Source organism: Camellia sinensis, chromosome 2, assembly GCF_055761805.1.
Source record: "Camellia sinensis isolate YWXY chromosome 2, ASM5576180v1, whole genome shotgun sequence".
Taxonomy (NCBI): Eukaryota; Viridiplantae; Streptophyta; class Magnoliopsida; order Ericales; family Theaceae; genus Camellia; species Camellia sinensis.
The window spans coordinates 15,344,361-15,361,646 of NC_138962.1; the positions used below are offsets into that span (position 1 = coordinate 15,344,361).

The window sequence follows — 17,286 nt, forward strand, 5'->3', positions numbered from 1 at the left end:
TTGTATTTCAACTTCTTTGTCTCTCTACTTCGATCATTTGTTTCTTATCATCTGAACTCACTATAGTCACAACCATAGATCATCTTTCAACGAAACTTTGGTTTGAATCAATCCTTCCTCATCTGCTATAGGTACAAGCTGAACCATTCAATTCTTAATTGTGTATTTGTGTGCTGCGAAAATGATGAACTTGCTCTGAACTTACTTGATTTCAGTTCTGAATTCGAATTATTATTATTATTTTATGTCATGTTAGATTGGAGCATGTGTGTGGATTTTAGCTTGTCGTATTTTGGTGAATTTCAGATGTGCTTTGTAGAAGACTGTAGAATTTGATCTAAGCATTGGTTTTTCTGTGCTGCGAAAGTGAAAAATGTGTATTTTCTATATCCAAATTTTTGTCATCTCTTATGTAACTTGTGAAAGAACAGCTTCTACTGATAGAAAACCCAGAAGCAGAGAAGAATAAGAAAGATAGAAAAATGAAGAACTAGATTTTATTATTAATTTTTTGAGAGAGAAAACAATACAACTCAGGTTTTCTATATTCTGAACCATATTGTGTTGATTTTGTGGAAACATGTACAGCTGGATCCTGCTGGTTTTAAGAAAAAGATCTTAATAATACAAGAAGAAAAATTCTCAAACTGATTGTTACCTGAAATTGAGAAATATAGAACCCATCTCCAAATTTTTTGATGAAGAATTCAGTTGGTTTCGTAGGGGAATTTGGTCTGTAAGGAACACTCAAGTTAACAAGAGCTTTGACTCTATCTGGTCTAAATAAGCAAAGGTACCAAGCAACTTGACCACCCCAGTCATGTCCTACCACAAATGCCTATATAAGAGCACAACAACACTCTGTTACATAAACTTCATATCCGAAATGATGTGCTTGTAGCACTGAACTGAATGTGGGCTATTTGACAACTAATCTAGATTTTTATGCCTTTAGTTGAACTATGGGGTATGATTGTAGTACCCAAGTTTGCATGGTGATAGAACTAGGGTCAGACTTCTCTATAATTACTTGACCACCTGCTGTGAAAATTACCTTTTCTCTTACAAGTTACAAGTCTGTGGTAGATTGGATGACCACATAGACTGGACTGGATGATTCTGTGATTTTAAAAAAATTGAGCTCTAAAACTATTTCTTGTTCCAATTGGCCTGATTTGGTTTGAGTTGAAATGGTCTTTATTTTTTGGAGACGGAGGTGGAGATTACTAAAAAATCATTTGTCAAACCTCGCCTCATAGTAACAAAACAAATTTATGGGAAAACATGAAGATATCATTATTACTATCATTATTATTTTACTTTTTGAATTCTATGCCAGAACATTTATTGTAACTTGTAAGTTAGAGTTTGTGAGAAAAATAACTTAAATAAATTAGTTATTTTGAAATTAGCAAATGGATACTTTGCTCAATTTAAACAAAGGTCTCATTTTGATTTTAGTTACATGAAACAATTTTATTCTTGGATGAAGCATCATATTTGTGTTACCATTGGTTTATGATTTTGTGCCACTCAACCCCCATAAGCCTATTAGATTATTGTATATGCATTTATCCTTGTGACATTTGCTAGACGATACCTTGAGTTTAGCATTGCGTCATAGGCGCTTCAAGAAATTACAAGCAAATTGAATATATTATTGCGTCAAAGGCATTATTAGTTTTTTTTTTTGTCACTTAGCTTTTTGACCTTAGGCTTTTTCACTAGATAACTAGTTCATGCAAGCTTTTGGTGGCTCCACTAGGTGTAGTTTGGGTTCTTGTGTTGCTGTGTATTAAAAATAAAAATAAGAACTTACATTTTGTGGTTCTATTATACGACTAATTTGTTAGGGAAAGTCAAAGTTAATATTTAGAATACCCCTCAAGGCATAATAGTTTATTGATAATTCTACCAGAATGCTTGAGGATTTTTTTATTTTAAATTTTTGCTAGGTAATGTAATGGGAACAACAAGAACTTTGGTGCTTTACAGAGCAATGTTGAAGGGAACAAATAAGTGGGTTAACATTCCTTAAAAGCTGCATTTTGATGTTATTCCCTTCTTGAAGCAAATTACAAGATATTATAGTGTTGTATGTTATTTTTATTATTTTAATTTTTTGAAAGGTATTGAGTCTTTTCTTTGTTCAGTTTCTTTGATTTGGTGACAACCAATAGTGATAGGTTATGCTTAAAGATGAGTAATTAGAAATATGACTATTGTTTCATTTGTGCGCATACAACAGTAACTTTTGTTTCTATAGGTCCAATTTTATTTCATTTAAATTGCTCTTAAATGATAGAATTGTGTTTGTGAATACATATCTTTTACATCATATAGATTGTACTTCCCTGGTGACAAATAGGCACTATTCATAAATAGAAAATTCATCTAAGTAAGATGAATCTAAAAAATGAAAAAAAAACTACATAAAATTTTAAAAATATTCACTAAATACAAAAAAACATGAAAAACAAAAAATTCAATTTCCAGAAAATAGAAACCAAACACATACGTTTTTTAGATTCAATTATGCTCAAAATCGTTCTGTCTTTTTATTTTTATGACAATGATTAGTTGTGCCAATGAGTCATGCACTTGTTATTGTGATGCTTAACAAACTCATTCTTTTTATGGATGTGTACAAAAATAGTTAAAGAAATAGAAAGATGGACAAGAATTGGATTGATTTGCCAAATCGGATGTCAGTTGATTACGTAAATGGGATTGATAACTTTCTAAGATTTACATATAACGAGAGAGACGGAAGTTGATCGATTAGTTGTCCATGTTGATTTTGTAGTAATCGATACAATTTTTCTTGAGAGGTTGTAAGGGAGCATCTATTTCTAATGGGTTTGTAAAAAAGTACAAAAATTGGATTAATCGTGGGGGATCCTATGTTCATATTTACATATAGTAACCAAGAAAACCAAACATTAATGGTGGATTAAGGGATTAGAGATGATGTGGTTGGGATGGTACAAGAGGCCATGGGAATTCCACATGTGGGTGTTGAGAATGACGAACCAACTACAAGTGATCCAGCCCAAGTAGGGGCAGGTGATCCAAGCCATATAGAGGAAGATGATTCGGTTCGGATAGGGACAAATGCAAAACTTTGAAATATTTTAAACTTTCGGAAGATGCACAAACTGAATTGTACCTGGGGTGTCACAAATTTACTTCATTATCATTCATTGTTCGAATTTTGCGTATGAAGGTGCTCAATCAATAGACCGACAAGTCCGTTGACATGTTATCTATAGCGATCTCGATATTCCCTGTTGTTGTATATCTATAATCTGGACTCAGTTCCGTAGATTCGTTGTTGTCTTATCCTCATTTCTATCCCTTACTCTTTGTTTTAGAGTTTTGGGTTGTGTTGGGCAAGTTGGGAATTAGTTGGTGGTGTTTTAAAGCTTTGAAATTTTTTCCCAGGTTTTGGTCTCTCCGCTCGAGCGGCGGTTTGACGCTCGAGCGGGCTTTTGTTGCTGCCTTTCCGCTCGAGCGGCAGTTTGGACGCTCGAGCGTGAATTTCCTTCTCTCAGCATTTTGGTCGTCTGCAGAAAATTCTGGGAGAGTGCATCCGGCGCTCGAGCGAAAATTTGGACGCTCGAGCGTGAACCTGTGTCTGACGCTCGAGCGGAGTGTTGTACGCTCGAGCGGACTTGTTATTATATCAGTCCGTGAAATCACTTTTTGATCACTTTTTGATTTCCTTTCTCTCTCTTATTTTTTTCAAAACTTCCATTGGAGGGCACCTCACTCTAAAACCTAACTTCTCTCTTAGGATTGATCTAGTTAGAGTGCTTTCCTCACCTTGGGCCTTTGCAAGAAGTGTGTTGATCGTCGAGGGCTTCGTTGTGATCCAAGAAATTTGGGATTTGGAGCACTTTGATTTCGGGTCGTCTTCTCTATTTGAGTTCTCCATTTGAGGTAGGGAATTCTCCTTGTTTCTCTTCAATACTTCGTCTATAGATAGACATGTGGTAATTTTGTATTGCATAAAAATCATATCCATGTTGGATTTGTTTGAAATCATGGGAAGGAACCTAGGGTTGGGTATTTGAAATGGTTATGTTATCATTAAGAGTTGTTTTGGGCTATTTGGAGTGTTAATTAGCATGTGGTTATTGAAAGGAGAGGAAACCCTAATTTCTTTTATTTGATTTAATAAATTAATTGAGGGGTTTTGATCTTTGGGGCAAATACTTAGGTATTTTGAGTCTTAATTGTGGTTATTGTTGTTTGTTGATGTAAATTGGGCCTTTTTGGTCAATATTGAGAAAGAGGAAGGAAAAACTCTAATTTATTGTTTATGACTTAATTTGCATAATTAGTTCGAAATGGCTTTGAAAAGAATGTAGTGAATTTAAATGAGTTATGGCTTTTGTCCATGGGAATGATTTTGTGAAAACAAAGGAAGTGGAATTCATTTTGTGAAATGGGAAAAGTGTTTTGAAATACGTATGAAAATTGGATTATTGTTTCATGAGTGTTGAACACACACATGTGTGGAATTGTATCTTGAACTACCATGTCAATGTTGTTGTCGGGTTTGTGGTCTCATAGTAATTGAGTCTTTAATAGGTGTGCTAAATATTTGCATCTAGAGGTTTTATCCTTGGTCATCGGTGGAGGATGACGTGGTTGTGTTGAATTGCTGTGTATGTAATACACCATTGTTGATTGAACATTATATGTAATGAAATGCTGAATTACATTATATTTGTATACTGGTTTGGGAGAAGAGAGGGGTTGTACTCCAGTGTGTGTGAGAAGATAGGGGATGGACTCCACACACTTATGTGTTCAGCGCTTATAATCAAAGGTATCGTACCCTTCCAGCTAGCGCCTGGAGAACTGACGCGCTGATAATCTAAGGTACCATACCCTTCCAGCTAGCGCCTGGTAAACTGGTAGATTGTGGTGAGAAGTGTATCTTTGGCTTATTACGCATATAGCTAGTAGTGCAGTGTTGTTTTGTTATTGTTTCAGTGTATCTGGAAACATTGTGGATTGTATTTGTTATAGTGTTGGAGGGACGAGTTGACTCATTGATTGATTTTATGTATGTAGTTGAGTTGTTATCTTTTTTATAGAGGTGTGCATGGATGATTACGATATAATTGGAATTGCATTGAAATGCCAAACATGTTTTGAAAAGGCACATCTGTTGTATGTGTGGCAAATGGAAGAGTAATGGCTTAGTGAATCTATGTTTCTAAGTAATTGTTAATGTCATAAAAGATTGGGAACGGGGGTTAATGAAAGGAAAAAAGGGAGGATAAATCGCTTATAGCGGTGAATTAAATGATTGTTTTCAAGAAAAGTTCATATATATATTTATATATATATTTTTTGTATAAACTGTCACATTATTATTCTAGTATGAGAATGGGTGTTCATGATCATAGCTATCTGTAATGTTGTTATTGTTGAGGATCATGTTGAGATCCCTACTGGACTATATGTTCATCCCATGTTGTTGAATCTTTTTCAGGTTTTTAGCAGGGTGTGCTACAAGATTTGGATCTTCTTATATGTTGGCCACGGGGCCTTAGTTATGTTGGCAGAATGCCATTGTTGTAAAGGGTTACACCCTTCTTCTTGTACTTTTAATGATGTAAGCCCAAGGGCAATTTATTAAGTTAGTTCATGTAATGTTTACTTTGCATACGAATGAGAGTATTGTTAATCATTTCTACGGATTGAATGTATGAGTTTATTTCCGCATGTTATCTCTGAAATTGGATTAAGTTAAAGAATTTGGTAATGACTCCGAGTAATAAATAGTGGGGCGTGACATTATCAAGCTCAGAAGGTTACTACAGATTTGGGTTTCACGTATGAGACTTTTGATGCTTGCCCCAATAGTTGTATGTTGTTCAGAAAAAAGGATGCAAAGCTTGATAAATGTGTTATATGTAGTAGTTCTAGATGGAAACAAAATGATGGTGTTGGAAATGATGAAAGGGAATCTGGTAAAGGGGGCAGCAAAACAAATGAGGTATTTCCCTTTGAAGCCAAGGTTGCAGAGGTTATTTATGTCATTGAAAACGGCAAAGCTCATGAGATGGCATACAGAAGAACTAGTTGATGATGGAAAGTTCCTAAGGAGCAACATACGATTGAGTACTGCGATGGGATTTACCATAAAATTGTTTGGAAGGATGGGCATGGGTATTAAAAGACCTACAGAAGAGGAGTGCCCTGGAGTGTGGTGTATGCGCGAGGCAGCGACCCATCCCAATCATCAATAGTCCCTTCATTTATTGATGAGATCACATGACATGTGACACAAGACGTTGAGTCTAGGTTCACTGCAACGATCGATAACTTGACGGCACGTGTTTTGTTCTTAAAGTCACAGGGTGTGGCTGGGAGTACGAGCTTGAGAGAGGTGCAATACTTACAAATTGATGAATTTTATGTTTTATCAAATTTATATATATACATAAGGAAATTATTAACATATTATACTAACATATTGTAGGTGCCAGATGCATCTATTGGGCAACAAGCAAGTCATTATTATACTTTTTTTGTCATTAAGGTTCAATTTCAAGCGAATCCTTCCTACCTGCATTGTCAATTTTTATGAGCTAATTTTATTGGGTTTTTACTTTCTTTCCCAATTTAAAATTGTACTATTTTATTGTCATATTCATGAGGTCTTGAGTATCCTAGATTGCTTTTTCTCAACTAGGTTTTTTCACTTCTACATTTATTGGCCCACACACACATGTTCATCAGACTACTTTTGTACAAGTATTGCTTTATATGTATTTGTAATTGTGTATGCTTTTTTTTATTCAGGTTACCTACATTGTCAATTTTTAGGAGCTAATTTTATTGGGTTTTTACTTTCTTGCCCAATTTCAAAGTGTACTATTTTATTGTCATGTTCATGAGATTCTGAGTATCCTAGACTGCATTTATTTGTTGTGCATTTAATTTATGAGTTTTGTGTTACGAATTCAGTTGTAGTTAAATTGGTGCTATAGCACAGTTGCTTACTCTTAGAAAAATTCCTGACTCAAATTCTTAAAATTTATGTTGCAAGGTGTTCTTTACGTAATTAGCATCACTGATTTGTCCAGCTGTTGCAGGGTGTTATTTTTCAATTAGAAGATAATCAAGTTCAAGTAATTTTTCAATATTCTTGGTACTGATTATTTTGTCAATTAATGTGCTCTTTGTATCCATTTTTGTTTTGGCATCCAAGTTAGTTAACTAATATATTGATGTATATTTTTGCAAGTAATGTTGAGGGAGTAGTTGATATGATTGAGTGGGTGATATTGAGAGCTAAATTGAGATTTTTTTTTTTTTTTAGTACTCGAATATATTAGTATTTTGTATAAATACTTTTAAGGATGGTTGATGGATATTTGTTTTGCATGTATAGAAGTTAATATTTTGTATGCACACTTTTTTTTTTTTTTGAAGAAAGATAATTTTGTTGAGGGAAGTGATGGAAAATAATACATGAGTATTACAATTTTTGCAAATATCACTTTACATTTATTGTATATAATATTTGAATATATATATATATATATATGAGAATATAGGTTGCCAAAACATTGTAGGCATTTTAAATTTTTTTTGTGACGGTAACAAGATGGTCGCTAATATGTTATAGGCATTTTTTAATTTTTTTGTGATGGCAAAAGATTAGTCGCCATAAGTAGATTAGGCGGTCGCAAATAGTTTGCGACTGCTATTTTGCAGTCGCAAAAAGTATTCGCGACCCCCACATTCGCGACCCCCATTTGCTGTCACATGGGCTGTCACAAAAGGTCTTTTGCGACTGTCTTTTTATTATTTGCGATGACTTGTAGCGGTCGCAAAAAGTACTTTTTTTGGTAGTGCAACATTGACCCATCTCAATAATTGACAAACATATGAATTCATTCAACACAACTTGAAGGATTAATTCAACTATATATGAAAGGTCCACAAACACCCAAATTTGAACATCAATATTACCAAAGTCACCACCACCACCACCACCACCACATAGAAAAAGAGTACATATTTTCGTTCATACTAAAGGATGCTTCGCTTAATATATTAGTATAGGTTTCACATTTTCTTCAAAATGGACAAGCTAATTTTAAATTATTTGATATATTTTTGTTTGGATGCCTTTTTATGTTGTAGTCAAGGTTTCATAACACTACAAGATTGAAGAAGATTCTTCATGATTCAAGAGAAAGCTTGGCAGAAAATCAGTTACATACTACATAATAAGAGATTCAAGCTAGATATAAAAAGGATTATACTTCAAATCACTTTACCAAGTTAAATTCTATTAAAATCAATATATATTGAGCATTACGAATCCCCTAATTCCAAGAGAAATGATTACAACATCAAACAAAAATAAATCACAAATTGCTAAATCAAAACTTACAATATGATAATTGTCTTTACTTTGTTCTCAGTTGGTGCACTCCACAAAATATGATGGCACTCTAAGAACAACACCAATTGAGTGCTAAGAACCAATTTTCAGGACCTGCAATTATTATTGAGAACCAAAACTTAGATTATAAAATGAGCTAACAATTATACCAATGCCATGGGACAGAGTGAGAATGAACTTACACAACAACCGGTGGAAAGAAAAAATTGAAAAGTCAATGGTACATGCATATCATACCACTGGATCTACTCAATTTAATTTAGTTTTCATTCACTATTTGATTAGCATTATTGGAAGTACTTCTATTGTATGTGAGGCAATACCTACATTCACTTTTCTTAAAAAAGAATCTAAAAACCCATCAAACAAAAGATTTACCTTCAAATTTATAACTAAATAACATATTGCTTAAGATGCTACCAGCAAAAAGTTATTTAATTCAGCTAGAACATTAAGTACTTCTATTGCTTAAACATTACTAAAAACACTTGACATGGATATCTACCCTAACTTACAAATTGGGAGAGACTTACGCCAAGTTATATATGCTTCATGTGAATTTTACTAAATATACAATCTATGGAGAATGTCTCAAATCAATCGCAAGTTTTCAAGAACATCTAAATGGAATGGAAATATAGTTCCAAAATACTTTTGTTCAAATAGCTAAAAAACTAAAGTGTTTTTTTTTTTTTGGGGGGGGGGTGCCAAAGACCAGAACACAATCAATATGAAAAAAAAAAAAAACAACAACAACAAACAACACCCTAAGCTAGAACAAAATCCAATCAACTATATCCTAAAACCAAAATAACTCCAAATGAATCCCAAATTTCACAAAAAGCAGCCAAAATAACTTCAATTACCTACACACCAGATTTTTCAAAAGAAGCCAAATTTCAAGTATATCTATGGAACCAACACAACCACCAAATCAAACAAAGATGAAAAGAAAACCTATGCACATCATATTTTTCTTAGAAGTGAAGGGCGAGTTTTGAAGAAGGGGAAACAAGAATCAAGAGAGGAAGTAGGCTTAACAAAAAGGGGTTTTGGTCTAGGGTTTCACAAAATGGGAAAGGAAGAGTTGAGGATGGAAAGGGGTTGGAGAGAGAGAGACACAGAGAGAAAGAGGAAGAATTTCATACCTTGAGGCAAAATGTTCAGATGTAGTAGCAGAAAACGGAGATGGAAGAGTTTCCACTTTGTGGGAAGGTCTTTGAGTAGCGTCGTAGGGGGGAGAGAAAATTGTCAGAGTCACGTTGGGAGAAAAACGTTAGGGCTTTCTTAGAGGGGAGAAAGCGAGAGAGAGAGAGACAAACACAGAGAGAGAGAGAGAGAGAGAGAGGAGCTATTTAGCCAAGACAACAATTGGTTGAGAAGGTTCAAGTTTTTCCATTAAATTATTCAATGGCTCAGGTTAGTTTTGGTGATTCAATGGCTAAGATATAAGGTGCACATGGTAATAGGACCGGACATCAAAAGTGACAAATTAGCGAAAAAATATTTTTTATTTTTTGCAAGAAATATTTATGTATATTTTGTAAGAAATTGAAAAGCAACCTACTATGTTGCTATCTGTTGTACACAAAATTTAACAGTTTTACATTTTTCAACATTATCATTTATCATGCTAAACAACAAGGAAAAAAAAAAGAAGGATAAACTACCAGTAAGTCATAATAGTTGGACTTAATTCTCATCAAGTTCTATTGAAAATAAATCTTAATAAAATTGTTGCTAAAAATAATTTTTTGTGACTTTTTTTTACATACGTCGCTAAAAATTAACAATTAGTGACTTTTTTTGTCATAATTTTTATAAATTGTCGCTAAAACATACAATTATTGATTTTTTTTTGTGACAAAATTTTTTCATAGGATCTATTAGACAATAAGTCCACTTATTAGGACTGACACGTAAGTACCAAAAAAAAAAAAAATTCAAAATTTTCCCTTTCTCACACTTTCCACTACTACAATCCTAAAGTTCAACACTAATCTTTCATGGTTACTAGGAAAGCCTCCACGCTTAGAGGGAAGACAATAATTCATGGATTATCTTAGCATCAATACACTTTGAAAAAAGTATGCGGAGGAAATTTATTTTATTAAACATAAGCTTCATGTGGATTGAAAATTAAAATTAAAATCGTATAATAGAGAAAATTCATTTTATTAAACATACGCTTCATGTTGACTGCATTTTAGCTAAAATTAAAGTCATATACATCAATTCTTTTTAGCTTTTCACACTTTTTTGTTGGTTGGAGTCACTTCCCCGTTATCTTATCAACTGCTCATGCTTAAACAAGGATACAAGTGAAGTACAATCACTATTTGATTAGCATTTTTAGAAGTATTTCGATTGTATGTAAACTACGTTCGCTTATATATATATATATATATATATATATATATATGTTTTTAAAAACCAATCAAACAAATGATTTACTTGAGATGGCTATTTCATTCAACTAGAACAATAAGTACTAAACATTCCCAAAAACACTTACAAATTGGGAGGTCCCAACCACAAGTTATAGTTGCTTCATGTGAATATTACTAAATATATTTTGGGATAAATCTTTGAAGAACATGTTAAGTCAATTACAAGTTTTCAACATCTAAATGCAATGAAAACATAGTTCCTAAATACTTTTGTTTAAATCGCTAACGAACTAGGCATTTTTACAAACATCTTAAATGCAATCAAAATTCTAAATAGCATAATTAGCATTATAATTTTAATGCCAAAATTTCTGATGAAATATTTTGCAACAACTCAAGAACAAGTCATGGAAGCAACAATATGGTTACAAAATACTACATTAATTAATGTAAAAATTGATGGATTATTTCATTACGAATGTCAACTGAGATATATAAATAGCAAAATATAACAAAATCCTTACCAAGCTTTGCTTCAGTACAAATTTCGAATCAGTGTGAGCCAAGAGAGATTGGAATAGAAATTCAGATAGAACACTAGAGACAAAAATCAGATAGTATAGTTTTAGAAAAGGGAGGATTTCAGAATTATCCAAAAAATGGCGGAAAAAAAAATTTTTAGAAGAGGGTTTAGGTTTTCAAAAATAATCAGAGGAAGGCATAACTTGTTGATTGCTCTTCAAAAAAAAAAATGGAGGCTCACTAGGTTAGATTAGGGTTTTAAATCGAACAGCCACTTAGAACCTGCAGCCAGTCGAGCTAGAGAAAGAGAGACAAATGAGCGCAGTAGAGAGAGAAAAGAGCGAGAGGAGGGTCAATTTCCCTAACTATGCCATTTTCAAAACTTTAGTCCCACTCTAGGGTGTGTTTTTTTCTTTATTCCCATTATAGGGTAAAACGGCTTTACCAAAGCCGTTTTCCAGAACACGGCTTTACCAATGCCATTTTTTTGTGAATAAAAAAAAAAAATAGCTCAATGAAAACGGCTTTTGAAAAGCCGTTTTTACTTAAGGTATAATTAAATTTGAGTTAGTTAAAAACGGTTTTTTTTAGTAAAAAAAATGTTTTGCCATTTATATTTTCAGCATCAAAATTAATTTTATAAAATAAAACGATTTTTTGAAAACTCCGTTTTATAATACAGTTTTACAAAACCCGTTTTATAATACGGTTTTTGTAAAACTGTTTTCAGTTAAATTTTTTTTTTCCTGTTTTGTTTTGGCTTAAAACTCAGCTGGTCCAACAACAGTTCGAAACACACATACACACACACACACACACACTCTGCATTCAAAATTGTCGAATAGCACCGAAGAGGCCAAGAAGAAAGACACGCGAAGAGCACCGTAGAGGAGGCAAAGAAGATGAAGGCCACCGCGAGAGCTATACCAAAAACAAAGAACGGGCAACATGACACCACAGCGAAAATGAGGAAGGCCTTCAACAAACATCCACATTAAGGTTTGTATTGCATAAATGATGGTTTTCATTTCAGATTTCAGAGTTTCAATTTATAAATTAGGGATTGTTGAAACTAGGGTTTTGAAAAGGTACAAATGTTGTAATTTATGAATTAGGGATTGCTAAATCTAGGTTGTTCAATGTAGAACAAAATTATTTGGCCACAAAATTTGACAAATTATTTGGTCATCTGTTGTATCTTATTTTAAATGGTGGTAATTATCTTATTGTATGTCAAAATGAAATTTTTTCCATTTTGATTATAAACTTTTGTGAAAGATGTTCAGGTTTTTTGTTTGCAAATAATTTTTTTTATTTCAAATGTGGCCATTATTTAAAATGTACAGGTTATGTATTTTAAATGTACAGGTTTTATATTTGGAAATATTTTGTATTTTATTTGAAATGTGGGCAGTATTTGGTTTTTTTTACAAATGATTTTATTTCCATTTTCATTATATTGAAGGTAAAAAGTGAAATTAAATGAGAAATTGGGTTATTATAGTATGAGGTTTAGGTTATTAGATTTTACTGTATGAAAGCCCTATTGCTTATAATGTCATATACAGATGGAATTAGGTTGTATGAAGTAGCTTTACGACCCAATGCAGGTTGTATACATGAAGATGAAATGAGAAATTATGGCACACACAGTACAATATGTACCTTTATGCCTAATTTAATGTGTGGCAAGCTTTCTTATGTCAGGGGAAATGGTTACAAAATTTGTTCTGTGGTGTAAGCTGTCTCATGCAAGTAGTAATGGTAAAAAAATTCTATAACGATAAAAGAGTATACAGGCAAGGATTAGCTAACCTTCTAAGTGGTATGGGATCCATGTAACATCATGATATTAAATTTGATTCAAATATGAAATAACAAATTAGGCATGGGATCACTAAAATGTTGGCAATATGTGACATATTCACAGAGACAGAGAAGGATTAACTAACCCTATCAACTGTTAGATGCTTCTACCATGATCTGAAGTTGCAATGTAAGAAGATCCAACACAGTCCATAGGGACCTGAAATAGGTCATTTTCAATCCTTTTAAGAGTAATAGTCCGAAAATAGATGTCTTCATATTGTATGTTTCATCTATAAATTGATTCATCTGACCAATATGTTCGGTTTTCTTTGACATGTCACATTTTTTTTGCATTTTTACAAGGGAATTGTAAAACGAATTTGTGAGCATTTATTATTTAGAGTTTGCATAAGTATAGGTTTGAATATATAGAGTTTGTATAGTGTCAGAAACCTATCCTGTGTATGTATAGGGTTCAATATGTATGTTGAAGATTATATAGACTTTTATAATTTCAGCTTTCGATCAGGCATTATAATCAAATGTCATATGCTAACAGTTCAACCATGAAAATCAGATTCCCAAACGTGCTTACATTATTCTTTTGAAAAAATTGACAATGTTTATATGCACAATTTACGTATGGAAGTTGTCAACATTTTGTGAAATCGCGAGGAAGGTGTGTCATACGACACTGAAGTGCAAGGGTTGTACAATGTACACAGGGGGATAACATTGGGCGAGTTGGAGGCTATGATGGTGCCCAAGGTCGGTACGTAAGGGGAAATAACGCGAATAAAGTTTAAATGTAGACTCCCATGTCAGGGGAAGTATAGGTTGTTGCCAATCAACGATAATGAGACATTAACTAATGTCTTAGATCTCCCACAGAAATATGGTCCTGAATTTTATTTGGAAATCTATGTAGAGAAGGAGAGCAATGTTGGTGGCACACACATGCCAATTTCGGTGGGAGGGACATTCACTCAAATGTTGACACAATCGCAATCCCTTTACAATACACTTATACAGTCTGCACACATGTACCCTCAAGATTACCTTCCATTCAATTATTCTCAGAGTTACACTCAATTCAATGCATCAGAGCACGTTCATGGTTATTACAGTACCGGAGCAAGTCCAAGTGCTTCGACAATGTCTAATCCGTTGGTTCGTATAACCCCATCTTCCCACTAGACTGAAAAATGTTCAACAGTTTTTAATGGTCAACGTACAATGGAGACAACAGCCCAAATGTATGCAACCTCCGATGATACAGTGCCATTTGATGACGAGGCTGGAATAAGTGATGAAGATTCCGTAGAAGATTTCTATGGAGCAAAGGAAGGTGAAGACAATGACTTCGGTGATGACGAAATTGGAGGGTATGATGAAATGTAGGACGTACACCCAATTATCCATTTTTATAATAATGTGCATTTCGACAATGATGGTTCCATCACTAGTCGCGATGTTGTCGAACGTTGGCCATTGTGGGACTCTAAAAATGCTGATTTGGAGAAAGGAATGATCTTTAGTGATAAGAAAAGCTTAGTGCACACTGTTCAGTTGTATAACTTAAAGTGCAATCGAGCATGCAAGGTCATAGAATCCAAAGGAAACAGTTGGGTGGTCGAGCACAGGCATGGCTGTAACTGGAGGGTTCGGGCAACGAAGTTGAAAGATAAAGATTTATTTCAAATTAGAAGGTTTGAAATGCCGCATCAGTGTGTGTACCCAAGAATGAATAGGGACAATTGCAACCTCAAGTCCGATCTCATTGCTCATTTCATCAAGGGACAGATTGCGGTAAGTAACATGATATAATTTTTTAAGGATTTAAGTATGAGTTTACTATATTGAAATATAATTTATATTTGTAGATATCACCAGAATTGCCTCTTGCTACCATAATTGAGGTCGTGAATGAGAAGTTTCAGCTCACGATATCATATAAGAAAGCGTGGCCTGCTAGGACGAAAGCTATTGCAATGGTGTTTGGGGACTGGGACGAGTCGTACCAAAGGTTGCCTAGATATATGGCCGCATTGCAAGCATTCAATCTAGGCACGATTGTCATGTGGGACATGATTCTGAAATTGCAATCTACTTCAATCGGTGCTAAAATGTACATGAACTATGTGTTCTGGGCATTTAAACCAGTAATAGAAGGCTTCAAGTACTGTCGTCCAGTGATATGCATTGACAGCACACACTTGTACGGGAAATACGAAAGCAAGATTGTTGAGGCCATTGCAGTGACTGCTGCAGACAAGATTATACCTCTTGCATTTGCCATTGTTGACAAGGAGATGATCAAGAGTTGGGGTTGGTTCATTACTCTCCTTCAGCGACATATGTGCCGTGATCGAGAGGGGGTGACATTGATGTCCGATCGACATACGGCTTTGCTTAGTGTCGTGTCCAGAATTTGGGACAATCCAGCAGTGCAACCAAGAGGCTACCATAGGTATTGGTTGCGACACGTATGTAGCAATTTCAATGAAAGATTCGGCAATACAATAGCCAAGGATCTTGTGTAGAGAGCTGGTTTTGCACGGTAAGTACGGAAGTTTAACAAGATTATAGAGGATATTTACAAGCTAAAGAAGAATGCTGAACGGTGGTTTAGTCAGATGAACCCTATTCATTGGACATTGTGCCATGATGGTGGTTGTCGTTGGGGCATATTGACGACAAACCAGATAGAGGGCTTCAATGGTGTACTCAAAGGTGCACGTAGTGTCCCGATTACAGCATCTGTTGAGATAACTTTTTATCAGCTCGTCAAATATTTTGATGAGGGCAAGTCCATTGCTGAAAATGCGAGTAATCGGGGTCACTTGTACACGACTAATGTTCAACGATGGATTGACGAGCACCAAGCTAAAGTGAATGTCCATATGTTGGTACCGATTAATAGGTAAATTTCATTGGACGCACGAAATTCACAACACATCATTTCGTACTTATCAGTCATTCATGTTAGTCTATATTTAAACATACCCTTAATATTAACCCATGTAGATACATTTTATTTGCAGGGGAACAGGGGAATATGAGGTCATCACAGCACCGCATGGGATAGGGGGTGGTGCTTGTCAAATAGTCAGTCTCCGACCACCGCGTTGTTCATGTGGGAAGTACACATTATTTCACTTGCCATGTTCCCACATGCTTGCTGCGACAACAGACTTGGGTGAGGACCCTTTTTCTTTTGTTGCACCGGAGCATAGGTTGGAAGTCCACAAGCGTATATTCACGCAGAAGTATAGGCCCATGTCACACGAGCAATATTGGCCTAACAATGATTACCCAACTTTGCTCGCTATCCCAGACCGACAACGTGAGGTTAAAACGGGCCATCCTCAACATAGCCGCATCCACAACGAAATGGATACCTCCAGACAAAGTGGAATGCACCATTGCAGTTTGTGTTTACAGCGAGGGCATGATAAGAGAACATGTCCAGTGAGAATCTGATCGATTCGGCAGTAGTTTTTTGTCTAGTTTACAAATTAGTGCCACACAACTTGTTTCATTCTTTCAATTGCAGTTAATGTATTGTTCAATGAAGCAGTATTCAGTAATTTGATAATGTATTTACCACTTGAATTAGAATATGTTGATTAATGATGACATTGATTTGGCCAAATGTGGCAAATCTCTTCAAATGGAATTTTTAATTCATTTTTTTTCAACTATCCTTCACTGCTAGTTTTTCAGAAACGTTCGTGTACTACATTGTCAACACTTTGGTGCATTGATGGTCCATTGTGTCCTGACCTCCATGGACACTTGTTTATCTGTCATTCTCTCCTTACTTGATGTGATATTACAAGAATGCAAACATTGTGAAATGAATTAATAATCACCAATATAAATGCATGTCATATTCAATGGTTTGCCACATTTTGTTAGGTCTTAAATTGTTGTTCTGTTTTGAAATAATTAATTACGGGAGGAAGCCCATGTTATCAAGTCAATCGTTACTCCGAAATTTATTACATATTGGTAAATGCTTAGTTCCAGTCTAAGGAGAAATCCAATTTGTTTCGGGATTTGTACGAGTCTAGGACTGTCTATCTAGAGCGTAATATCGAACCCAATACGTTTGAGTCAATC

General features: G+C 34.5%; 1 protein-coding gene across 1 annotated transcript; it reads left to right on the plus strand.

The window, feature by feature from the left end:
• The first annotated feature begins 14,397 nt into the window (after window positions 1–14,397).
• LOC145810354 (uncharacterized) lies at window positions 14,398–15,704 on the plus strand. The gene is made up of 3 exons (XM_082907531.1): window positions 14,398–14,546; window positions 14,628–14,970; window positions 15,045–15,704. Exons 1-3 carry the CDS (start codon window positions 14,398–14,400, stop codon window positions 15,702–15,704), a joined length of 1,152 nt encoding a protein of 383 aa, XP_082763657.1.
• The last annotated feature ends 1,582 nt before the right edge of the window (window positions 15,705–17,286 follow it).